Source organism: Halyomorpha halys, unplaced genomic scaffold (genome assembly GCF_000696795.3).
Source record: "Halyomorpha halys isolate HHAL.00 unplaced genomic scaffold, Hhal_1.1 Scaffold1156.1, whole genome shotgun sequence".
NCBI lineage: Eukaryota > Metazoa > Arthropoda > Insecta > Hemiptera > Pentatomidae > Halyomorpha > Halyomorpha halys.
The window spans coordinates 334,175-361,849 of record NW_027105369.1 but is presented as its reverse complement, the minus strand read 5'-3'; the positions used below and the strand labels follow the sequence as shown (position 1 = coordinate 361,849).

At 29.8% G+C, this 27,675-nt stretch overlaps 2 protein-coding genes across 2 annotated transcripts; both read left to right on the top strand.

Annotated features, from left to right (window-relative positions):
- Positions 1-158: 158 nt before the first annotated feature.
- On the top strand, positions 159-2,670 carry ast (protein asteroid). The gene is made up of 2 exons (XM_014433072.2): positions 159-1,066; positions 1,138-2,670. Exons 1-2 carry the CDS (start codon positions 260-262, stop codon positions 2,629-2,631), a joined length of 2,301 nt encoding a protein of 766 aa, XP_014288558.1. The 5' UTR covers positions 159-259; the 3' UTR covers positions 2,632-2,670.
- A 7,092-nt stretch (positions 2,671-9,762) lies between these two features.
- On the top strand, positions 9,763-24,737 carry LOC106688568 (CKLF-like MARVEL transmembrane domain-containing protein 8). The gene is made up of 5 exons (XM_014433079.3): positions 9,763-9,877; positions 10,245-10,404; positions 15,149-15,322; positions 18,554-18,652; positions 19,348-24,737. Exons 2-5 carry the CDS (start codon positions 10,264-10,266, stop codon positions 19,480-19,482), a joined length of 549 nt encoding a protein of 182 aa, XP_014288565.1. The 5' UTR covers positions 9,763-9,877; positions 10,245-10,263; the 3' UTR covers positions 19,483-24,737.
- The last annotated feature ends 2,938 nt before the right edge of the window (positions 24,738-27,675 follow it).

The following is a 27,675-nucleotide window of genomic DNA, read 5'->3' as shown; positions in this document are numbered from 1 at the left end:
TGAAACAAAGCTAATTTAAAATTCCGATTGTTCCTGTGTCGTATAATATTAGTTTCAAAAATTGGAATAGTTCTATTTTCGTAAAATTGTCATTCACTCACGAACGAGTGACTTTGTGTTTACAGGGGTAACATTTGCTTTTTTTTTTTTTTTTTTTTTTAAGTATTTGTTTTTCGGCAGTTGTTATCCCAAGAATGACTTATGCTTAGGTATTTTAAAAAAATATTACTTTTATTAAAATAAATGACTTTTTATTAAGATGGGTGTTCTTGGACTTACAAGTTATGTTAACCAAAGATCTGATGTATGTTTTGAACCATACCATCTCAGTGATTGTGTTCTTATTATTGATGGTTATGGTTTAGCTGCTCAATTGTACAACAGTTACTCAAAAATAAACTCATCCTTTGGAGGAGATTATGATAAATATTGTAAGCTTATTACTAATTTTATCGAAAATTTAAAGAAGTGTCGAGTTACTCCTTTAGTTATTTGTGATGGTGGCTATGAAAAAAAGAAATTTAATACAGTTAAAAGAAGAAATTTGCAAAGAGTTTATGCATTGGAAAAAATTTCGCCTTCATGTTGTAATTTACAGTGTTTTCCTCTCATGATGAGGCATGTGTTCAGAGAAAAATTAAAAGAATTGTCTGTCCTAATTTTCCAAACCGATTTTGAGGCTGATAGTGAAATAGCTGCTCTTTCAAGAAAACTTAACGCTCCAGTTTTGAGTAATGATTCAGATTTCTTCATATACGATGTCAATTACATTCCTCTTACCAGTATGATATTCGACCGATGTGAAGGTAAAGGAAAGCATTGTTATATTCCCTGTCAAATATTTAGTGTTAATAATCTACTGAAAAGTTTTGGGAACATACCTAAAACAATGCTACCACTTTTAGCAACTGTATTAGGAAATGATTATATTAAAACTAGTAGTTTCAAAGAATTTTACAGTCATTTAAAGATGGACAAAACAAAAAAAATGAGACCAGGCCAAAGAAGAGTCAAAGGACTTGTAGATTGGCTCAAAAATGAAACTTTTGAATCAGCAATGGCAAAGGTATGTTATATTTTAGACTAGTTTTTTGTAGTTGGTGTGTTCATATTAATCATAATACTTGTCTCTTTTAGATTTTACAATGTATGAAAAAAAAGGCCAGAAGGAATGTTAAGAGAAACATTAAAAATATAATTAAAGGTTATACAAATCTTGAGTCTACTTTAAATGATTATCTTCCAGAGTACATTGGTGATAAAAATAATATACAAAGTGAAGAAGTTTTGGAGCTGATTAATTCATTTAATTCACTATGTTGTACGGAAAGTTCTGAAGAAAGTGATAATGAGTCTGTGTCCTCAAAAGAATTATTAGGGTCCAGTAGTGACAATCCTGATAGTGAAGTTGAAGAAGAGCTTGAAGAAAATGAAAGTGATGTGTCATCTGATGAAGCTAGTGTTAAAAATATTGATGTTACAGTTCCCAAAAACTTATTAATTCCTTCATGGCTACTTCATGAGTCACGTTTAGGTAATATGTGCCCTTCAATTAACACCCTTTTATCTATAAAAGTTTACTTTTACTGTCCACAGGTTGAAGATTATGAGAGTGACTGGGCTGGATCAATTTCCTTACCCATTTTACAAGTTGTATTAGGATTGTTGGGTTTGTCTTCTATCAATTATTGGTACAGGAAAAAGTCTAAATATGTAAATTCTCTATTACTTTCTGTAAAATCTGTTTCTGGACTGGATTTTCCTGAGTTAGATGTATTACATATGCTGTCTCCTTCAGAAAAGAAATTAATTATATTTAAAACATTAGATGTTGAAAATCCATCTATTCTTCAAAGTTTCCCTCGTGAGTGGCATCTATTATTGATGTCAATCGTGTTCTGGAGCAAAGCAAATGAGTCCTCTATAAAATATTGGCACTTGCATGCTTTAATTATCACAATTATCACTATAAATGTTATTTTTAGACAAGTTGGTCCATGTTGGCAAAAGAAAACTTTTCTTAAAAAGTATGGATCTAAAATGAAAATTTTACTGAAGAATAATGTTCCAAAAAGTCTGCCATTTGAATGTAAAAGTACTATTGAAGCAATTGAAATGGTTACATCTGATGACTGTTTGATAGCTTTAGATGGCTTGATTCCTTATTTTCATGTGGATGAAAATCTCAATCGAAATTCCAAAAGGTTTTCACGCAACATTGTGCATACCTATGCACAGCTTCAATCAACATTTGAGTTAGGCGTTACTCTCAATTCTTTGCTTTCACATCCATTCAAACGATCCCATCTTGGTAATTTCTATAATGGTACTTTTCTTTATAATTTCACAGTGAATTTTAAAGGACGTACTAATGTGTTATCATACATGCAAACTTTACTTGGGAAAGCTCCATCAGTTTTGAATTTGTATATTGCTGTTTACAATAATTTAATGCTCTTAATTCCTGATCCACCAAAGCAGGTGGTTAAAGTAAAAAAACCTAAGAAAAGGAAAGAAATCAAAGAAGTTAAGATGGAAACTTGTAATGAAGAAATGTCTGATACAGATAGCTTTAATGATGCTAATAACCGTTACTGTTTGTTAAGTAGTCAAGTTATTGTTAATCGGTAACAGTTTTTACCCATAATAAAGACCAAAACTCTTATTTTATTTTGTAAATATGATGTACCTGTATTATATTATGTATATGTTTAAATTTTATTATATTGTATTTATGAGATACTATATATAAAGTGCATATGTTATCAAAATACAATTTTTACCTATTAGAGTACCAAAAGAAAAACTATTTTCTTCAAATTATTTATTTATATAAATTATTGAAAAACTGAGAATGAACGGCCATGTAAGCAATGACTTTCACCTTAGACAATTTTCTTTTTCTTTTGAAAAACTAGAAACATCAGTTTCGGAAGATAGTCTAATACTTAATATTACTGTAAATAAAAAAATAATAATAATATTTTAATAGAACTCTTAGGTCTGTGGTTCCCAATCTATAGAAGGCAGCAGCTCTCCTCCACTCCCGATTTGGGATAAAGGAGGTCCCCCCCATGAAAAATATTGGATAATCAGTTTCTTAAAGACCGCATTTTGGGTCACATTTATTTATGGATAACATATCTGTTAAAACCTTCCAGCTAATGCCCAAGTATCAGGAAATATATTCAGTGGTCATCAATCATAAATATAATCAACAGTCATATTGCTTTAATTCTAATAATAGTTCTAAGAATAAATTATCATAAAAATATATATCCTCCTGCGAACCACTGGAACGAAAATGAAAACTGACTATTTTTATAACAACAGTTTATTATTCATAACATATATGCATTGTATATATGCCTTTATATTACTACTCATTTCCATAAATTTGTTTTTAATACTTTTGAATTTTAGATTTATCCATTTTTTATCACTACCAACTATAAGAGATGGTTAATTATTTCAAATAAACAAAATTAAATGTACTTTTTACAGAACCTATTTAGATAATTCATAATTTAAGCTCTCTCAAAATATATTTAATTGAAATGATTAGCCATTTACAAGAAATTAAAAAAAAAAAAAAAAAAATCGTTTAAATCAATGCTAAAGGGTGACACTTCCAGAAATCCGATTTTAAGGGGAAAATGGTATAAAATCTCAAGTACTTAACTACTTTGAATATGTTATTTTAGTTTCGTTTTTGAGGTATGATTAACATGGGATTTTTAATATATATGAGCCCTCCAGATTCAAGATTGGGCTCTACAAATTATTTTCTAGTTGATATAATTCTGCTTGTTAAAATAAATAATTTATTTGATATAATTCTGCTTGTTAAAATAATTAATTTATTTGATATTTGAAAAGTAACACACATTAATATGAAAAACTTATCATTTACAAGAAGTGATTGTCTTTTTTTCTTTCTTTTTTTTTTATTAGTAAAGTCATGAATTACTTCTTAAAAGTCTATATATTTGAGTACATCAATTTTTATCAACATTAGTGATAAACTGCTTAATCTTTCTTGAAGTAATTATACTTCACAGTTCATTCTTGATTCCTTATTACTGAAGGAAGGGTGGCCCATAGGGTACAGATGACACAGTGCAACTACTGAAGGGGCTATTGTTTTATCACTTCATAATGAGTGATACTGCTTCTAAAAGCTCTAGGATTCTAAAAGAACTCTAACAGCTAAAAAAAAAAACCTGAAACAGGATGTTTTATTGGTTGGAAAAAATGGATCAGGGCTTAGTGAATCCTTAGTATAAAGATGGCACTGTAAGCAACATTAAAACAAGAATAAAATAGAAAAAGTAATGTTTTATGCACTTCTACATATTTTATACACAAAAAAACTTTACAGATGTTCCAAAAAAAAAGGCAGCGCTATAGGTTGAAAGCAGGTAGTCCTCAATAAGATATTTTTATAATTTAAAAAGGTTATCAATAAAAGCTTAGGAGAACATATTGAATAATTTATTTTTTTCTTAAAAAACAGAAGTACCCCTTAACCAGTTATCACCAGGGTTAGTAGAAGGGCTTAAAAGTAAGATTTTTTAAAAAAATATTTTCTTTTAATATCATGTATAAAATGTAATATTTAAATGAAGTAAACTTTAAATACCTGTTTTTTAACCATGAGGATTCATTGTCTTCACTGGCATATGCTGAACCTATGTATGCAATCAGTTGATACATCTATGTTTGGCGGGTTTTTGAACTGAATTACTGAATAAGAACTGTAGAAAGTTATTGTATACCGCCATAATTTCTATAAAAAACAATTAGACAACGCGAAATAATTGAAAACAGTGTAAAAGAAAATCTTTTGAGCGTGTTAAAATTTTTATTAGAAGTTTGTAAAATAAAAGAATACATACAAAAAAAGTAAATAAATTTATATACTTCAAAAAATAAATTTGAAGAAGTGTAAAAATCTTTGAAGGCGGCAAGACCTAGAACGTTCGTAGCTCGTGGAAGCTAGGACTACTGTTTAATACTTAAACACAGTTCGGGACAATAGTGAAGTAAAACTACAATTTAACCTAGAAGTAATTTTAAACTAATTTCTTCCAATGGATTCTAATCTAAAATTATATGCAGAAGACGCTATTAAAAGGTGTACTGCTCTCTGAGGGTACGTAGATTTAATACCCTAGCTTTTTTCAAAATGACCGCCCTACATTTTTAGGTTTATTGCCAATAACTTCTGATATATTTCAAGTAACTTGATAGAATTTCAGGTATTAAATTGCGCAAATTTTGGTATGAAATAAGATGTGTAAGTATATGGGATTTCATGCTCTATTTTGAAAAGAAACGTAATGTTACTGGAATACGGTGGCCAGGTGGAGTACAATTTTGTTGGCGAAGTATTACCTAGACTATAAGTAAATATGCTTCAAAAGAAGTTATTTAACTATCCAGGTAAAAATACTGGAGGTTTACCTTATTCTAGAAAAAAAAAAAAAAAAATTCGCTCGGTTTTGATCCAATACTCATTATCTCGAAAACCATGTCTAGGTGGTTGTGTTCGAGCTGACTCCAATTGATAATGGTAGATAATCTTGACGGTAGGTAATGAGCACGCATTGGCGTTCTCAAAATAGGATAAGGAGGTATATAGGATAAGATGAGACTTATGGGTGCCAGCCATAAGTTCTATATAAGGATGGAAACCTCGTCCTGCTGGGTACTACTCCTGTAGGTACAAAGGAAGAATGCGAGCCCGGAGTTTACAAAATAATTTTTTTCTCGTTTTTATTAGTAATCAGTATTGGATTTGGAAAAATTGTATCTCAGGAATTATTTAACACAAAGAACTCTATTAGGAATCAAATTTAAGCTTGTCCAATACACTATTAATTAATTTATAATGATACTTTAACTACGTATAATACTTGAGGAATTATTGGTAATAATTCTAAAAATATAAGACGGCCAATATTAGAGCTACGGACCCTCAGTAAGTGGTATACGTTTTACCGTCTTATTTCTCAAACATTTTTAGATTAGAATCCGTAGATAGAAATTAATCTACACTTCCTTCCAGTTACAGCTAAATTTAAAGCTATTTTTATTGGACTATAATCAAAGAAGAAATGGGTGTGCTAGAGCTCTTCCCACCCCTCCAAACGCAAGGTAGAAACGTGACCTGCCTTGACGACATATTATCGTCATACTTGCTCCATAGACAATGGAGATAAATAATGGATTATCAACCGGAGTCAAAGTGTGAAAATATTTATTTTTTTTAATGTAGGGTAACCAAAAGCTACCAAAAAATTGAAAATTGTTATAGGTATTTGTGAGTTTGAAGATCACATTTCTTCGAAGAGAATAGTATGTCGAGGTGGGTTCTTTTCTTGATTATCCTGCTTGTTCAGAAGACCTCGACAAAGCGTGTTCAGTTTATAAAGGTAAGGAAGATGTCTAGGTAGGACGAGACTAACGGGTGACAACCGCTACATCTCAGAGGATGGAACCCTTGTCCTACCGGGTATTATTCCGATAAACACGAAGGAGGTATGCAGATCTGAAGGGTAGCTAGCCGCCAGAGACATGCAGGAAGATGCCTTCGTCCTGCCGGGTATTATTCCGACAGAAGCGTAGGAGGTATGCTCCGAGGTAAGCGTAGGAGGGTTATAGCCGCTGGAGCCTACGAAGGGATAACCGGAAGAGGAGGAAGATTATGTCAAGGGTGGACAAAATGTAACAATCATTTAGAAATCAGGATCGAATATAAACCGAACTTATCTTAAGTGATGCCTGTGGACCTGTGCTCTATTACGAGATTTTTTTTTAGTTTTATCACCTCCTAATATTTTAAGTATTTTTCATTAATAAAATATAAAAATTAGGAAATGAGAAAAAAGTTTAGTTTCGTGCGTTATTTTAGCATTGTTTATTTATTATTTTATTGACATTGCTTAGTAGTATGTATAAAAATTAATAATATGTTTTTATAAAAGAAAATAATATATAAATTTGAGAGCTTCGGTGTGGCTCGAGGTGCTGCGCTCTTGTGGATTGTAGATGAGCTTCTTACTCCCACGCTACAAGTAGATCTTGGTATTGATATTTTACTTTGGAAATCCTTCCATGATATTCATTTATTATGAAAAAAAATTCAATTGACAAATAATGATAAATCAATTCTATCCTTGTTTTATTTTGGATTTAGGTTTGGGTAAATATAAATTTCATCAACTTGCTTCCGGAAACTTTCGGCATTCCAACTAATGCAGCTAAAGTCAAACAGTGGTTATATATTGGGTGATTCTTCAAGATACAAGACCAATTATTAAATAATTTGTTTTATTAAAGCTAATTATACAATGTTATATTTCTTAAAGTAACAATATATTATGTACAACTTCATTCAGAACATTTTTATACTTCGGTAATTTTCTTAAATTACGAACAGTGATTCGGTGGTGATAATGAGAATGATTGATGTACGGCAATGAGAATTTGAAGTTTAAGAGTTTACTTAGCTTAGTTATATTCAAAATTAATATTTCAAAAGAATAATTGCACCGCGGTATAGAGAATCATAAACATATATAAAATTTACTCTTTAACGGCCTACAGCAACCACCACAGTATTTTTTTTTTATTTTTTTTTGCAGCATGAATGACCACAGCAATTCTTGAGTGCTGGCAGTTTCAGCTAGTAAATACGACTGTAATAGTACCTAAAGTAAACGTGAAACGGCAGTCTGGCATAACCGAGTTTTACCCAACATGGCCGAAATCTCAGCCATGGGGAACAAAAGAAAAAATCCTGCCCTACAGAGTAGGGACATAAGTGCTTTCAGAGTTCTTGAAGGCAGGCAGGTTAAGTGGGAGGGATAGTAGGAAAGAGGCCACGAGCGCTGAGCTATTCTTGTAATTTATCGATATCGTTTGTGGTGCAGGAATGCAGTTGGTACAGATTTTTTCACTCATGACAAACTGACGCAATGAATCGTGACTGGCTAGAATTGGTTGGTGACATGTAGGAAAAACACTACCTATATCAGGAATGACCAGGTAGTTTTTTCTTGTTTTTCTTACGCCCTACCAAAAAAATAATAATATAAAAGGTATTATAATTATCTAGAACAGTTATTCTCGACTAAATTGTCACAGAATTGCTATTTTCTGTTGAAAACTATCTCAAACTGACAAATTCAGAAATTTAAGCTACAAAATTGCACATTCTCAGTTCTTTATAACTTTAAACTTTTTTTTCTTTTTTTAAAACTTTATAATTGATTCTCAAAGGACCAATATTTCGAGCTAATGAAAAATCTTAAAAAATTAACCAATTTTTCATGAGGCTTCATGGGATGTTAAATAACACTATGCAAAAGAAAAAATAGCTCAAATCACTTTTTTGGCGGACCAAACTCTAATTTGTTAAAGTAGTGGAAAGGAGCTTAGCCGCTGATCTTTCAAGGAATTAAAATTTTGTGAATTCAACAGGCCCATACTTGGAACATCTCGTCTTCTATAGCCACTAATAAGCTGAAGCCCGCGAGCAATGCATTTTCTCAAAATTCAAAGCACCTGAGGCCAAAGTAGTTTCGTCAATTTTTCACCAAATCCAATTCGCTGTGGCTGATGCTTGTCCACAGTTCGTCCACCACGATCCTCTGCTCTGTAATTGCAAACTTGTACGATATCTAATGGCTGCTGTGAGGTCGCTTTACCTTTCCTATACCAGCTCAACTAACAGAATCCAAGGATGTTATAACCTTTGCTTGTTTTTTTATTTCCAAAACTGGCCGGGGTGTTATCCACACTGTAAATGCATATATTGTTGGTTAGATGCAAGTCACAGTCCTGTCAAGGTCCTCAGCAGCATAAAGCATGCTTAAAACGTGTCATTTTGACACACAGTCACTGTACAATCTTTGACTTTAAAATTTGATAACTCGTTACTAATGCCGAAAATGAAAACGTCAGTGTCAGGGCTTAGGTTGACCACATAATAATATGCTTTACGTCAGTACTTTCATGCAGCATGGAATACATAATTGAACATTAACCAATCAGATTCCAAAAGGACTTCAGATCCAGGACTTAGTGAACGTCGCACTCCTTTCACTTTGAAAGCGTTCAGCGTAACAGTAATCGGCAATAAACGGGATTGCCAAGCTTAGGAAGTGTGTCTCGCACATTTATCATTTTGGTCTTATGAATTAACCTTCTGGAGATTAACTGATAGAAAATATCAATAGATGCGCGTTAATACAAAATTTTTGAGTAACAAACTTTCGATTTACAAGCTTCATTTAAAATAATCATGAATTAATTTTTGAAAAGAGGGAATCATTTTTTTTTTTATAGTGCTTTTCTGTACAAAGAATATATTCCGAGTTCACAGAAGAGAGGTTTTAACCAAAACTGATTTTTTTACAGGCGTTGGGAAGGATAAGCGAGGGTTTCGAGACCACCAAAAAGAAATATGAATAAAATAAGTGAATTTTAATTTAATTCATATTATAAACAGATATGAGAAGAACATCAAAAAACAAACTATAATTGACATTTTTTTAAAAGAATTTTTCACATTTTAATATTTCCAGTCAGATTTTATTGGAAAACTCGATTTTTGTTTTTATTAAATTATATGGTCCGGAAAAATCAAATGGAACAATAAAAATGTACCGTTTACAAATTCTGTTGTTCTAGAAGGAAAAATCCGCCCCTCTATTAGTAATCTATAATTTCTTAGTGATATCAACAGATGTCTCTTCTGTCGCTCACATATGGAGGTAGAGTCAATGTAGTGTAAAGTGGGGGTGGAGTCTAAGTATTTAATCTTTTTAGTTTAAACCTTTAATTTTTATTTTTTTTGCGTTTCATTCAGGTTCGTAAGAAATAATGTGATATATTATTGTACTTTAATATCCTAATTTATTCGCATATATTGTTTTTACCGGATCTCCGTTTTCATTTTATTACCATTATTTTATATTTATTTTTGTAAATTCCATTAATTAAACCAGGACCTATATAAAATACTGGTTTTATGGTTACCAATAATTACATTAATTAATTTGTTTTCATTTTATTACCATTATTTTATATTTATTTTTGTAAATTCCATTAATTAAACCAGGACCTATATAAAATACTGGTTTTATGGTTACCAATAATTACATTAATTAATTTGTTTACAGTTATTTGTTTCATTATTCTTACAATTTTATATCATATATTTATTGCCTATGTAGGTACTTATAATTTATCCCAATGATGTCCGAACAAGGTTTCCCCGTTAATCATACCACTACTACTACAGTAACAACTTCAAGTACAACAGTTCAAACAGACATAAGATATGACCCACTATACATCCGAACAGTGCCTGGTATCCTGAAGTGCGTAGAAATTGTAAGTAATTTTACCCTTTTTGTAAAGTTTTTATTTGTATTCTTTTTTATTAGTATTAAAAAAAATTGTTGCCTTAGAATGGTCTGTGGTAATGAAATTACCTTCATTGTATATATATATATATATATATATATATTTCATGTTTCCTATTTATGTACATATAGTAATACATTTGTAAATACACTCTCTGGGAGGTGCAAAAAAAACAAAAAACATTTCGACATTTATCTTGTTTAGTTTCTTTTTGACCTGTTTATATGAATACAATGAGGGGCTGTTTCACATTCATGAATCATTCAGCACTTTTAGGTGTTGGTTAATATAATTTTGTGGATTTCTCTAAATTATAATTTTTTCTGTGCAATATAATCATATTATAATTCCTTTTCATTCTAAGGTGTATTAGTTTTACTGGTAAATAATTTGTTTATATATTAAAATTTCTTAAATATTTTGGTTTATTCAATAAAATTCTCAATATTAGCACAATCCTTCTTATCCTCAAACAGATCTTAATCATTAAATAATATTTAAATTGAAAATTAAAAAGAGTGCCATTTTATGTTTGTTGACTATATTTTTATCTTTTAAGTTTTCTTGAAATCATACAATTGTAAATATAAAAAGGTTCTAGTTCACAAGTACTACTCCAACATGGTGGAGGATATGTATTCCCTTATACAAATTGAGAAAATGATCAATCGTTATTTTGGTTTATAACCTGACATCATAATTTGATTTATATTTTTGCAAATTTTGGCCTCAATGTCAACTGAAGTTTTTATCTCCCAATCCTTTGAAAAAATGTGATAGCATTCATATTTTTAGTAATAAATGGAAATAGAGTGATATTAAGTCATAACCCATTCTTCATATTTATACATATAACGTATAAATAAGTTGTATCTCATGAGCAAGTGATATGATATATATGTATTTATATATAATAAAACTCATTAATAGATTACAGTTTTTCTTCTCCTACTGAAAATATTAAATCTGAATGAGGAAAGTATATTTAGAACTTAGTATCTATAAAAAAGAATTTTATCATCAAGAAGAGGAAATAATTTTTTTAAGGATGTGATTACAACTGTGTACAATTATTCCAACATTTTATCTTGTGGCTTTAACTCATGGAATGTTTTGCTCTATTTACATAACTTTCTGATCCGTTAAATTTTGAATTGAACAATTTTTTTTCTAATTTGAAACCATTAATAATATAAATATTAGAAGATGCTCAGGGTGCGGTCAAAAAAGAACAAATAGTTTTTAACTACTTAAACTATTTAATAGTTAAAAACTACTTGTTCTTTTTTGACCTCAACCCTGACCATCTTCTTATATTTAAGGTTATATGGTCAACTATATATATATATTTTTTCAGTTGTAATCTATTAAATGTTAAATAGATTGTTATGAATTATAGTTTATAAATCAGGTTCTGGTGTTTTAGTTTTTTTTTTGTTTTTTTTTTATCTACAAAATTAGAACTGTCTTTGCAAACTAGTTTGAAATTTTATTGGAAAGAATTTTAGAAACATCATTTGATAATTTATTTTTTTAATTTTTAACTATGTATTTTTTTTTACACCTTTGTATGCCTTGTACGTAAAAAATGAACATTTATAAACTTTTGTTAGTAAAGTCAAGATAAGTTTGTTAGTTGTTAACTTATTGAAATAGAAAATTAATTAAATGACTAATTATACTTTCATTTCAAATAACATTAATAGCACAATGTTATGATCAATTTTTACTAACAGGGTCATAGCGTAATCCTGAAGTAGCAATTTAGTAAGCATGCCTCTCTTTTAAAAAATACAACTCAGTTAATAATATAAGAACAAATTTTAGTACTGGAATCATCTGAACCAGAAACTCAAAATTGAAGAACTTTGAACAAATTAATTGCATTTCTATTTATTTATCTGTCTTGCTAGCTTCTTAATAGTCATCTAATGTAATTGTGATGTCTTATGTTCTTGCTGGTGACCTCTTGCTAACTCATCATTAGGGCAAAATCGCTGGACGCAAATCTTCCCATAATCAATTTAGGACTTCCTATTTCTAATTCTGTATGTCTGAAACAGTTTGTTGGTTAGTCTTTCATTTTTTATCTCTGTGGATTTATCTACAGGAAACTTCTGTGACTCAATTTCCTAGAATCTAATCATTTTTTATCCACAGGGAAAATTGTACTTGACTGATTTTCTAATTATTATAATTAGAATAAATTGATTTTGCTTATTAACTTTTTGATTACAACAATTTTGAACTCTTTCTGGGTTCAGTTGATTTACCTAATTATAAAAAATTCTCTTATTTCAGTTAATATTTTATCTATCTATGGTAAAAACATTGTTTCTGATATATTACTCTTAATGCTGTAAAAAACCCAAATTGTGCAATGTGTAATAAACACCCATATCCAAATGTGTAATTTTATGGAATATGAAATTAATGTTATTTGAATGTCTTTTACATGACTCAAATTTCTGTTGAGGTTAAGGTTTTGCGGAATTCTGAGCTAAGAAACAAAAAATGATATTGCACGAAAATTCAGTATCTATCTATACCTAAGTACATTTGCTTCGTTTTTCTACATCTATTTAATATATGTAATTTATAGTGACTAAATTTCTTAGCTTATCTATTGGTATTCACTATTAACACCTTAGTGATTAAGTGAGTTGAGACATGTCCTCTTTTAAGTCAAACGTGGAACAATGTTTTTATGTATGTGGTTAATACAGTTTAACATATGTGGTTAATACTTGTTACAGGGAGGTGTTTTTACAATTAGTAATTATACTAAACTAAAACATCTATTTATGTTTCATTCTTGTATATTGTTTTGTTTTTTAAATGTGTTTTGATATCTGCTTTATTTAAACAGTTATACTAAAATACATTTTACTATAAGTTTTTGTAATTTTGAAAACAACACACAGAAATAAAATTAAATTGAACTGAATTTGAATTATATTAATTTCTACTTATTAAATATTAATTCAATTAATATATTTCTATCTCTTAAAAATTTAGCTTGATTCCTATTTGATTCCAGGATTGCTTGAACTATAGAGAAAAACATATTTTATTTATATAAGAATTGCAATTTCTTATTCAATAGAAATAACAAAAGTTAAATAATAAAACATAAATCTAAATTAAACATTAACAATGCAAAATATAAATTTTATTTATTAATATCAATTAATTCTTGTTTTTTGATAATCCATTTGAAGTTCATATTTGCTGTACTGGCCTTCTTTTTAAGCACTACCAACAAAACTTCACTTCACCATAGTAATTAAGTTGTTTAGAAATATATTAGTTAGCAAATTATTATTTTTATTAGATTGTGATCATTATCTTTGACTTAATTCACCATTACACAGTTCACTTATATTTGGAAAGTTACTAAGTTCAAATTTTAACATTTATCATAATTCAGCAACTCACTCCCACCATTGTTGAAAAATAATTTTATGATCAGAAAAAGATGTGTGTTGTTTTATTATGAGCTCTGGGAAGTTACTTGTCTTCTGTCTATTCAATGCCTAATGTCAGTTAAAGTTTTTATGTTCGAAAATAAGTATTGATTAATTTTTGAGTCTTGAGTCAAATGCATAACAATCAGCCTTTGTTTTATATAGACTGCATTGCTCTGATGTCTTTGAGAAAGCCTTACCTCAAAATTGCATTTATTCAAATATTTAAATTTACGATTCAAAATTATTAAATATTTATATTATATAAACTTAATTAAATAAATGTTATTTATCAATACAATGCATTAAAATGCTATTTAGTACATCTAATAACCCTATATTTCAAAGGAATTATTTATAAATTGTAAATAATTCTTAATTTAAAATCATGAAACAAACTACAACTTTTTAAATATTAAATATACACATTGTAACATATCACCAAAATAATAATATTTTCTTTGTTTGCCTTAGAGGCAAAATTACTGCTAGAGTCATGGTAGTTTGTTGCTCTCTTAGCATAGTCCTTCATTAAATATGTCTGTGGAATGTGAATAGGATCTGCTCACTGTTACCTTCTGCTTCACTGGTTATGATCCTCAGCTTGAACTACTTACAAATCATTTTAATTTTCATTCTTACATCCTGGGGTTTTCAGACAGCTCTTGGACCTGAACAATACTGATTCTGTCAGGGTTCAAATTTAAACACATACACTCATTTCATTTCGTCATCACAATTGTCCCTGAAATATTTCTAAAATAAAGTGTGTAATCACATGTGATGATATTTATGTAATCACAAGTTATTCAAGTTTATTTTAAGTATCATTTCACTTATCTTGTTAATCTAAACTAGGTCTGGTCCTAATCATTTATGGGGTGTTGACAGTTCACTATAAATATATGGAGAAGATGGTCAGGAAGTGCGGTCAGCACAACTAAATAATTTTTGTTTATTTGCTGACCGCACCCCCCCTCCAACCATCTTTACCACACATTAAGATATTCACATTATTGTAAGTTAACTGTAACTTCAATTAGGATATTGTATCTTTTTATGAAGAATGGCGATCTTAAACCTCACAACTATAGACAAACGCTGTGCTCTTAATGAGCTAAAGAAAGTTTAGGGAAAAAAAATTTTAATTTGGGTATTTGTTTTTTAATATAGATTTTTCCCATTTATTAAGTTTTAATAAAGTTAACTTTTTAAAATATCTCTCTTAATTTTTTTTTTTACAGGTTCTCAACCTTCTGGTGTTCCTTTCTGCTTCTTTTTCTAAATTTTCACATGTTGCACATATGAGTTTTACTAGTCTGATATGTGGTTTTGGTTTCTGGGTCACAGGAATTTTGCTTGGTTGCTACGCTTTTCACGTTGTCGAGAAATTTTATAGGATACCTTGGTTGAAATTTGTAAGTAGAACCAAAACATTTTTATTTTTTAAATTAATATTTTTTTTTTATTTTATACCAGATCGGCCTGGTGGGCCTTAAATGGTTCATATAACCATTACATTATATATATATTTTTTTAACAGTTAATAAAAAAGTTGGTTAAGTTGTGGCAAGTATGTGTGTACATTGCTGAAGCCTCCTAGCATGGTTGAGCCAAAAGGTCCTATTCCAGCCTGAGAAGGCTTGAATTAATTTTGAGACAGACCTACTCTTGTTTATTTAACTTACTCTTTGTTTTGATATCTACTTGTACTGCTGTAACTATACAAATATAACTTATATAGTCATTACATTTTACCTAGAGACCGGATTTTCATGTTTGAAAAACCGAAAGACTGCAGTAAAAAACTCAAAATATGCAAAATCATATGGTAAAACCCCAAAATCTGTAAATTTGTGTAGAAAACACTCAAATTTTGCAAAAAATCAACTTTATTTTCTAATATATAATATTTGTATACCCAAGAGAAGCTTATCTAATTTTGTATATATATTAACATGGTACATTGACCATAACTTAATTTGAAACAGATCATCAGAGTTGCAGTTAAGAAGGAAGAAAAAAATAGTAATAACTATTTATTTATTTTCTGCTAACAGAGGCTTGTTTAAATCAAATTAAACTCGCTGAGTGCTTATCACATTTTTGCAATCATTGTCAGAAAACTAAACTACATAAACCGAAAATCTTAAATTGAAATTTTGTCCATAATTGAAGAGTTAAGTGGGTGATTAATGTATTTAATGATTTTTAATATTATTGGCTGGAAAGCTCAGTTTCAAACTTCTTAAAGATACCACAATTTTAATTTTTGGAAAGTGTTATGTAGAATAGAGTATTAAGTCCAGTATTATTATAATATCATCCATTCTTGAAAGGTGAAGCCAGTATTTTAGTGAATTACTGAACACAAGAGCCACTGAGAAAATATCTGAAGAGAGCTTCAATCTAAAGGAACTCCTGGGTAAGGCACAGGATGGTACAGAAGTGGAAGCTCCTGAGAAGGGAGAAATAATAGATATAATTATATCAATGAAGAACCCTAAGTCGCCAGGTCTTGACAAGATCACTTCAGAGATGATGAAATATGGTGGCAGTGATTTGCGGGAACAAATTACGATTTAATTTGGGAGGTATGGAAAGAAGAAAAATATAAAATAAAATATCTGATCGTCAAAACAATCGACTGTTCCGAAGATTGGACAAGAGCAGCAATATGTCCTATGGTCCAAGGTGGATAGGACATATTGAGAGGATGTTGATCAAAAAGATGCTTTGGAAACTGGATGGTAAACGGCAAAGAGGATTTCTTCAGATCAGATTACTGGACGATTTGGAGGAGGATCTAAGGGAGTTAAATGTTGAAAGATGGAAAGAGAGACCAAGAGATCATGGAGTTTGAATTTCTGTCAAGGTTTGGCTGAATTTGAAGCTGTTCCCTAAATATAACTGTCTACAAAGCTTTAATTACTATGGATACCTCTGTTGCTGTTCAGTGCAAAGCTCTGTTGAATAATAAAAAAAAATAAATAAATAAAATAAGGGTTGGCAAATAAGTCCTTTCAGTTTTTTTTGGTTGAAAGAAAACTAAGTATATTTTGTGCATAATATTTATTTTAATTTACAATGCAATGTCCATTATTTTCGATTGCTTTACCCCATCCCTCCAGCAGCTGAATAATCCCATGTTCATAGAATGTCTGTGGTTTATTAGCGAAAAAGTGATCAAGGTTCACATCACCTGCCACCCTGTTCGTTTTCAAACCATTTTTCACTTATGGAATTTTGTAGAGACCGGAATAAGTGGTAGTCACTAGGAGCATGGTCTAGTGAGTAGGGAGGGTGGAGCAAAAGATCCCATCCAAGGGCTAATAATTTATTGCAGGTGACTAACGAAGTGTGGGACCTATTGTTGTCATGATGGAAGATGACACCCTTTAGATTTGCCAGTTCTGGACATTTTCTTCGAATCAATTCACCCAATTTTGTTAATTGTGAGTAGTATAGAGTGGAATCGATCGATACACCTTGTGGTAACAGCTCATAAAAAATCACACCCTTGAAATCTCACCACACAGAAAGCATTATTTTCTTTGGGTGCAATCCCGCTTTAGATATGGTTCCAGGTGGTTCATTGTTGGGTCTCCAAGATTTTTTTCGCACCACATTATTGTAGACAATCCACTTTTCATCCCCTGTCACAAGTTTTTTGAGAAATGGATTGTTTTCTTGACGTTTCCACAGTGAATCGCAAATGGAAATCCGTGTTGCTAAGTTGGCTTCAGTCAGAGAGTGGGGGATCCAAACATCAAGCCTAAAAAAGTAGCCAAGCTTCCACAAATGATTTTCTATGCTTGTATGTGATACGTTTAGGACCTCTGCAATGTCTTGCTCTAATTGGGATGGATTTTGATTGAGTATCACCTTAACATCAATGGTTTCAATTTCTTGTGGGTGACCAGGTCGCGTTGCGTCGTTTATGTCAAAATTCCCTGCTTGGCAAACCCATTTCGGCACATGCGCTCTGTGAAGGCATTATCCCCATAGACCCGGCAAATATTTTTATGTGCCTCTGCAGCTCACTTTCATTTTTTGAAGTAATAAATCAAAATGTGCCTATAATGCACAATATTTCAATCAATCTTCTAAGCTGGATCACAAACACAATACTGACCTAATCTTAACAAGGGTCAACAGACATAACTGTTAACATATTACAAATAGGATAAACAATCCTCTGTTGGGATTAATTGCATCAGAAAAATATGACTTATTATAAAAAAACATGAATACAAAAACCGAAAGGACTTATTTGCCAACCTTATATATATGTATACATATAACAAATATATATATATATATATATTTATAAGATATGTGATAGCGGGTGAGAAACTAAAAAAAAAAGGAAATAAGGAACAAGAAAACACTTTCACGGTTGCTGATAATAGACTGCTTTATTCTATCAGTAATCCTATATTTATACATTCTCGAGTTGTTGACAGAGGGAGTTAGGTATTCAGATTTATATTACACATCATGTAAATATAACTTATGTATATATATTCACAGTAACTTTGGGTTATCATTATGATTATTATACATATATATTCACAGTAAATTTGGGTTATCATTATGATTTTATATCAATATTTGGGCACCTTTTTTTATGCCTCTATTTGTTACAGGAATTGATCTATACTGGTATATGGGCTTTTTTTCTGATGATTGGATCAACATTCAGTGCTGCATATATGGGTTCAGGAGCAGTTTTTGGAGTTGTTTCAGTAAGATTTCATTGTTATAATAATTTTTGTTTATACAAAATTTAGATTTTCAATGCACTAAAATATTATTATCTTATTACTGCATTGATTAACACTGTGTTGTACTTATCCGTTTCATCTGATGATATTATTTCTCTGGCACTTTCGCTCTTGTTTTAATAGTTTGATATTTTAATCAAAACCTTTTCAACAATAATTATATCATTGATGCTTCCACATCAATAAAATATTTCCACCAAGTGGTTTCTACTGTGATAGTGGACGGTGTTAAGAGATGGTGGATAGTCTACTGTTCTTCACAACTCCATAATTCCAGATGATGACCACTCTACTTCTTTATTCGTATACCATTTTAGTTATCCTACTGACCCTGAAAATGGGCCCTATTTGTTCCCTTAACTGAGGCTATAGAAAAAGTTCATAGATACACCCGCAATCAGGCTCATATTTCTTAGGTTCCCTGAAAAGATCTAATCTCAACATTGAAGTGAAGATTTATCATTGCATAATTTCATAATGGACTCTTCTGTAATACAGAAAAAATTATCTTTCCTGTTGGGATTATCGAAGTTTCGCTATATCTAATTTGTTTGTATGCTTTGTATAAGTTTTTAGCACAGCTTATTATCTGATAATATTTATTATTAATATATACTAATATTAGTATCCATTATACAAGTTTTTTTTTGTTTCAGTTTTTTGGGTATATAAATATGATTGCTTATGCTTATGACTGTTTCTTGAAGTTCAGAAGCATACAGAATGGGGAAATAGCTCAGGGTGAACGTATCAAAACTTCAAGCACTGTTACATCACCTTCTGCCTATTAATTAGACATTTTATTTTATTTTTATGTTCTCTTCTGATATGTCTTGTTGGTCCTCTACAATTTTTATATGAATTACGTTAAAAAAGACAAAATTTTATTTGGTTTGTATATTGTTGAAAACAGTATTTTTTAGCATTATTATTTAAATAGAGCACATAATGCAATTGGTTTATGGTATCTCATGCACAATCTTCTATTTACTTATAGAGGTTAGGTAATATTGAGTGGTTATAATTAAAATTACTATTAGCTATTTGAAGTTGGAATAGCATGCATGGTATGTCAATATAGATGCACATCTTATTTTATTATATACATGTTCTATTCTTAGCATTAAAGAATCTACTTCGTTCTAAGTTGTAAATGGATTTGGTATCGAAATTCAGGATGAAATATTTATGTGTTAAATGGTTTCATGTTCCAATAAATTGTTTTGCAATAGTTTGAAAAAATAAAACAAAAAAATAATAAAATTGAACATAAATTTCAAGTCGTGTTGTTTGCTGATGGATGTTTCTAAAAGGGGTTTCTATTTCAGAACTATTCAATTTATTATGATGTGATTTGTAATAATCTATTTTACTGTATATTAGATTTGAAAAAAAAAAAAAAAAAACACCAAAAGAAAAAAAAATCCAACACATCATATGATTATGACAATAATTTAAGTTAAATTTCATATGTGATTGAAATACCATGTTTCATAATCATCTCAAATTCACTTAGAAATGAAAGTCAAATGTATGTTGTATGTTCTTATTTAGATTATAAATATCTTTAACATGAGTGAAAAAAAAAAGAAAATATATATATATAACAGAAATATTTTTGAGATTCAAATTAAGACTTTTACTAATATTTTGGAATATTGTTAATTTAGGCTAATTATGTGTGTGGTGTTGGCCCATTGAATTTAAAATATTTTCAATTAAATTTTTTATCCTTGTTATTCATTGTTGATTATTAAATAGAGTATAGTCTATTAAGTACAAAAAAGTAACTTCTAAGATTTTTTTTTCTATTGCCTACTAATATTTTAGTTGTAATAGTTTACTTTGTATCAAATATAAAGATTTATTACTTAATTTTTTGTTAATATGTAGAGGTTTTCTATTTTCTCTGGTATGCATTATAAATTGATATAATGTACCTGAGTAGCAATTTGTAACAATGTATGAATGTGTGTTTTTGTAAGTATTTAACCACTGATAGTATTTATGTATGTAAGATTCCATTTTAGTGTGTTAATTTATTGTGATAAATGTTTTTTATATATGAATATTTGTAAGTAATTCTTATATAAGTAAATAGCACATTTAAAGGAACCTGAACCTATGGAATAAACTGTTCATAATATGTTGCGTAATTTATTAGTATTATGTAAATAGTATTACATACAGATGTTATGTTTTTTTTTCATTTCATTTGCTGTAGAGTGTTGTTACATAACGTAACATCCATGAAAGATGTATAAATATATATTTATAGGCTTATTACAAGAGTAATGCGCTTGTTGTACGTGTAGCTAGCAATATTTGTTTAAAGGTATATAAGATTTTCATGATATTGAGAACTATATACCTCAAACACTGAACATTAGTAAAGTCAGTGTTAGCTTTCCTTTAGGATTCAGCTCTAATGTATTAAAATTATTTTCCCTTTTCGTGTTGTCGCTAATACCTTGTGTGAATAATCTTGTCTCCAGTTTTAATTATTAATTAGATTAGCTAGTTATAAAATTTGTAGGTTTTGCCACTTAATGACCAGTTTATTTCTTTCTTCATCCATCTACTTCAAAATTAAAATTGTATTTACACCCTAATTAGTTATTTCTAATATAGCATCAATTGTATATTTTCATACATTAAATATATTTTCTTAAAAATATAGTTTGTAATAATGTAATAAGTATTTAAAATAGCTTAAAACTTTTGAACAGTTGAAGCCGGTGATGACGAACTTATTTAACATAGTGTATAAAAAAAAAGTTTTACCTTGATATCACATATAGAAATATCCATAACTTAATGATATTCGTAACTCAAATAAAAAAGGAAGTTTTTATTGATATGTTCATTTATTTCAAAGCAAACAAACAAATTATTGGTATATTATCTTTACCAAATTTCAATTGTTGCAAGTATTTCGTGCATTTCAAACCAAATATGACCTTAATAAAACATATGCATAAATAAATTGTGAATATAGTAATGCTTGGTTTTTCAGGATTGTGTAATTATCCAATAATCCAAATTTTCTGTTATGGTACAATGGCACTTATAATTCTCTTGATTGATTTTGGATTATTATCCATCCAAAGGTCCAGGCGTGGACCTGGAGTTAAGAAGCATTGGATATCAAAGTTCTGTCTTGATATTAAAAATAACAAGTTGCATCCAAAGCATTTCATTGCTATGTAATTTCGACTTGGTCTCTCTTAAGTTCGCTGTCACTGGTTTAAGCTGAGTCAGTAAGTTTTTTCAGTAGTATTTTTAATAGTTATTTGCTTATTTTACTATAAACTTTAGAACAGCCTTATAATTTTTGTTTTAGGATAGTGATTAAATGCTTATTCTTAACATGAGAAAGTTTTCTTAGTTAAGGATTTGTTTATATTTTACTCACATTAGAAAATTAAATTTTTAAATTGTGTATATTTAAACTATATACAACCAATGTTTTTTCTCAACTATAAATACTTTATGAACTTACAAATCATGCCTAAATGGCCCTTGTTGCTCGATAAAAAAATTCATTTAGGATGTAATTTAATATATAAAAACTGTTTAACTAATCTTACGTATGAAAGTTATTGCAGCTTTGTGATATATGGTTTGTGAGTAATGATTAGGTGGTATTCAATTTTGGAAATAACTTTTACTGAGATGTTCTCATCATTCGGTTACAAGTATAAATAAGGAGCTTGTAAGACTAAATCTGACCTTTAGAGCTCAAAAAAATTGTCCTGAGTTATTCTCATATGCCAGAGTCTTAATGATTATGATGAAAATTTTATGGTTATAATATTAAGACCATATCATATTTGTGTAATTAAGACTTGTTAATAAACTTTTTGAGACAATTATTATCTGGGAAGGTCAGTTATTACTGAATAACCTTTTTATGATAACTTCCTAGTATACTAGCGGTTTACTTCTCAAAAACATTTCTTACTTGCATATTATGGTGTACAAAAATTATATACTTGTACCTTATAGTATTGTGTACTCATTATGTTCTGATCAAAGTCTACATTAGCCCTTTCTCAATATCCATTGTAGGAAGTAGCAATATGTAAGTATAGGAGATACGAACCTGCTTTGAAGTTAACCATGATGTTTAGGAAGAATAAAGAATGTTTATTATTATTTAACATTAATAACATAATGGCCAAGAATTTTTTTTTTTAAATTATTTAAAAAATATTGTTAATGTATAATATATTATTGTAAAATTTAAAAAATGTTATTCATAAATGACTTTATATAAATGAGGACAATTTTTTTTAGAAAATATTAAAATTTGACTAAGAGGAAAGAAATGTAATAAATTAAGCCTATCAGACCAGATAATTAGCAATGCTTTTTCAATTTTTTTGTTTCATTCAATGATTGTAAATATTTTATTTACAAATTATCGATATAAAATAACAAATTAATATTAATGCTAAGGTTCTGTTCTCTCAATATTAAATATTAGTCAACATTAAATGCACTTGCACATGTCTCACTAAAAAACAATAAACTTTTTTATATAATGTCATTCACTACTAAACGCGCACTAGTGACAAAACTTCATGGGCAAATGCACTAATATTTTTATGCAATTTATCCGTGTTTATGTGGTGTTAGTTATGCAAGTGAAATCATCAATGTTTTGCTAAAAGAGATTTTAATATTAATTTATCTACTATAAATGTACTGCATATTTTTTATAAATGCTATTGAAATTGTGATTTTCTACAATAAAATCTGAAGTGTGCTATTTAGTGAGGTGCATATCACATATTCGTGACATTTACATATCAAGTATTTTAAACATAAAATATAAATGTTTTTGGAATATATTTTAGGATCATTATTCTCTTTCCAAATGTTGTTTCACAGGTGTTAAAATACGATATATTATCACTATGCATTAGTTATAATTCTTCAGTGTCTTATTAAAATAACTATTTATGACTTATTCTCAACAAAAAAAAAATTGTATATTTATGAATAATTATCTTACATGCAAGCTTCAAGTGTTCAATTTGCATGTTAATATCTATATTTTCCATATCTATCTCACAGTTACCAGTGTGTTTTTATGTGATTAACAGTATTTATTAAACACATTAAATATTAGTTTTATTTTCTCTTCAATTTTAGTAATATTAAATTAATTTTGTATCTTTTACATATTCTTGTTAGTATTTATTTTATTTTTAAAAAATTATTAACAATGTTAAATTTATGTATAGATTTAATATTTATTATTTAACCTTTCATTTTGTGTTATGTGAAGCCATTTATAAGTTTTGTTAATATTTTCTATTTGTAATTTTGGTATTGTTAAAAAGTGTTAATGTATTAATATTTATCTCAATATCACTTTACATAATTAATATTTCAATAATGTATGCAAGCATAATCATATAACATTGTAAACATTGACAAGGAACAAAAATATTGAAGTATTCGATGTATTAATTTTTTCTATTTCTTTGATGGAAAAAAGTTCATTCATGTAATTCTTTTTTCTATCATAATCTTATATTAATTTCTGATGCTTATACAAAAGTAATATTTTATTAAACATAATGTAGTTTTCAATAATGACCACTAATCAAATTGTTAAAGTTCTAAAATGGGTTGACTTAACCCTACTAATTTAATTGATTGTAATAAACTGATTTAGTTCAGTTGAAGTGTATATCTGGGGAAATTCCAGGCTATTTTATTCTAAATAAATTATTTAGAAATGGAAAAAAAAAACTTCTAATCTAGTCTTTTCATTAAGTACTTAATAGTTTAAATAAAAAAAGAACTGATAAATAGCTATATAACAATCACTTATTTGAAATTTATAATCTTATTCTTTAATTTTCTACATGTGTTTCATCTTACAAATTTCATTTATTAATTTTTTGTAAGAAATCCTTTTTTACTTTGTTCCTTGTCATTTTTCTACCTTGCTACATGTGATTTCATTTATCATTGTAATTGATATAATATATGTACCTAATTTATTCTAATATATCATACTTTTGAAGTACTTGGGTATTTTCATTCTTTAAACTCATCTGCATTCTTTAAAATTATAATATAATTAATACATACTTACTTATGTGGCTCTACAGCCGGGGGAGGGTGGCCTGCCCTGGACAGCACTTTTAGGGAGTGAAGAAATTTCACAATAATAATAATGTCATCCTTTCTGTTGGATCTTCAAAATACCATAAAACTACTAATCACCCTCCTCACTAGAATTCTGAACGAAATTCCTTTCTATCTCCCACAATGAGCGCAAAGCCCCTAGTTATCCTTTTGTGGAACGCTAATGGACTACATAACCACCGTGACAAACTTGATACATTTCTCCACAACAAACACATAGATATTGCCCTGTTGACAGAAACTCACTTTACTCAACAGTCACATTTATACATCCGATACATGATTTGGAAAACAAACTGGACTTAAAAACTCCACTTAAAACTAAACATGACATTGACAAAGCAATAAAAAACTTCACAGACTATAAGAATTTGCATATACGACAACACTACGACCAGTAAAATTATTATTACTATATGTACTAACTTGCCACAGCACATTCGCATCTTATTAAAGGAAAAACGCAGAGCAAGAGCGAAGTGGCACAGGACTAGATACCCCACAGATAAAACATATTATACTACATTGACAAACAAACTCAAAACAGAACTTAAAAAATTGAAAATATAAAATTTAACTAACTTAACTCAAAACCTCACGACTACTGACAAATCTTTATGGACGGCCACTAAGAAGCTCCTTAACTTCAAAAAATTTTATAACCCCCTTACTTACACAAACATGGACTAAATCGGACGATGAAAATACTCAGGTATTCGGTCAGCACCTTTCAAAAACATTTGACCCACACCATGACATTCTTAATCCAACCCACATCGAATACATTGAAGAAGAATTAAACATTCCACTCCAAATGACCCTTCCTCCTAAAGCGTTTCATCCTTCAGAAATATCCAACATCATTCAGAAGTTACCTACCCGCAAAGCTCCCGGTTATGACCTAATTACATCCCATATTCTAAAACATCTTCCTCGAAACTCTGTTCTATTCCTCACCTACATCTACAATGCTGTACTCAGATCCACTTGTTTTCCTGACTCATGGAAATTATCCATAATCAAAATGATTCCCAAACCTCAAAAGCCGCCTGAATACCTATCCTCCTACCGTCCTATCGCTTTGTTACCTATCATGGGCAAAATCCTTGAGAAACTCATCTTAAGACGCCTATACCCTATCCTTGATTCCAACCACATAATCCCAGATCACCAGTTAGGTTTCCGAACATCTCACTCCACTATCCAGCAATGCAATCGTGTGGTTGATGTTGTCTCGTCTTCATTGGAGCGCGGAATGTACTGCTCGGGAGTCTTTCTTGATGTAGAACAGGGTTTTGATCGAGTCTGGCACCCAGGACTGCTATACAAGATCCGTAAATTCCTACCCCCTACATACTTCCTCATTATCTGTTCTTATCTCTCTGACAGATTATTTCAAGTAAATTACGCTTATTCATCCCTATTCCGCCAGTCTGCTGGTGTACCTCAGGGTAGTATCCTTTATACAGTTTTCACAGCTGACATCCCAACCCATCCTAACACTATTCTCACCACGTATGCCGATGACACATGTCTATTGTCAGTGACCAATGATCCTTACTAGATTCCGACTATTGGAACATTTACTAGACAAACGGTCTAAATTGCCAATCCATTACAAAAGACTGATCTACGTGACTATTATAAGGCCTATCTGGACATACAGAGTTGAGCTTTGGGGCTCCACTAAACCATCTAATTCCTCCAGAATCCAATCCTTACAGCCCAAAATCCTTCATAAAATCCTTAATGCTCCTTACTTTGTCACAAATCAAGTCATCCATCAGGACCTCAATGTTCCATATGTTGCCGATTTGGCCAGAACCAGATACCGTTCTTTCCATAATAAACTTCACAACCACCCAAATCCACTTGTTTCTAACCTGGCTTCTCCTTCATTGCCTAATAGTCCTCCTAGGCATCTGAAAAGAAGATGGCCTCGAGATCTTCTCCTCTAGAAATGTTATTGGAGTTTTATCAGTGAGTAGATTCTCCACATGTTTGTATCATGTCACTATGTCACCTACAGCAAATTTACTTGTTGCATATATGTGTATACAGTTGTAAATAACAATAAATAAATTATTTAAATTAATACCTTAAATTTTAATTATTTAAATACTTCTATTGTACAAAAAGTATGCCAAAATCAACCCTGAATAGCATACTCATCTGAAATATGTATGTTTACATTTTAATTTTCATTGAGTTGAAATGGTTTCCAATACATCCGTTTTTGTACTGTATCCTCATCCCTTTTTGTACTGTATCTCCATCCCTTTTTTTTAGTTGCAGAGGCGTAATTTATGCGCTAAATCGAAAAAAAAGGACATGCATGGACATAAAAACAGAAATATAAACAAGTTGGTTGAATCGAATCTATTTTTTTAGTAATTGGAAAGAGGTTTTTCTCTTTCCAATAACTTGACTTTAATAAAAATTGAAATGGTTCTTGGTCGTCATTAATGAATTGTTTGTCGTTTCTTCAATAGTTTTTCAAAGTTAAAATCTATTATTATGTACCTTTACAATAGCTTAGAAGATAGTTTTAAAAAACTGGATATCCGGGGCTTCCATGTAGGACCTGAAATATATTTTTAGGTTGAACCTAATTTAGGGTGGTTGGGGGGAGGGGGCGGATTATCAAAGAGTGTCAGGTTTGACAAATAATTCTCCGTATATAATTTTTTTTTCTTCTTTAGTAAATGTTCTGTCTGTTCTAGAAAAAGTTAAAGAGAACATTTGTCTTTGTTTCTCTTTCTTATATTTTTCAGATATTTGTTACTGTTTCAGATTTTTGGCTTCATTTGTTATCA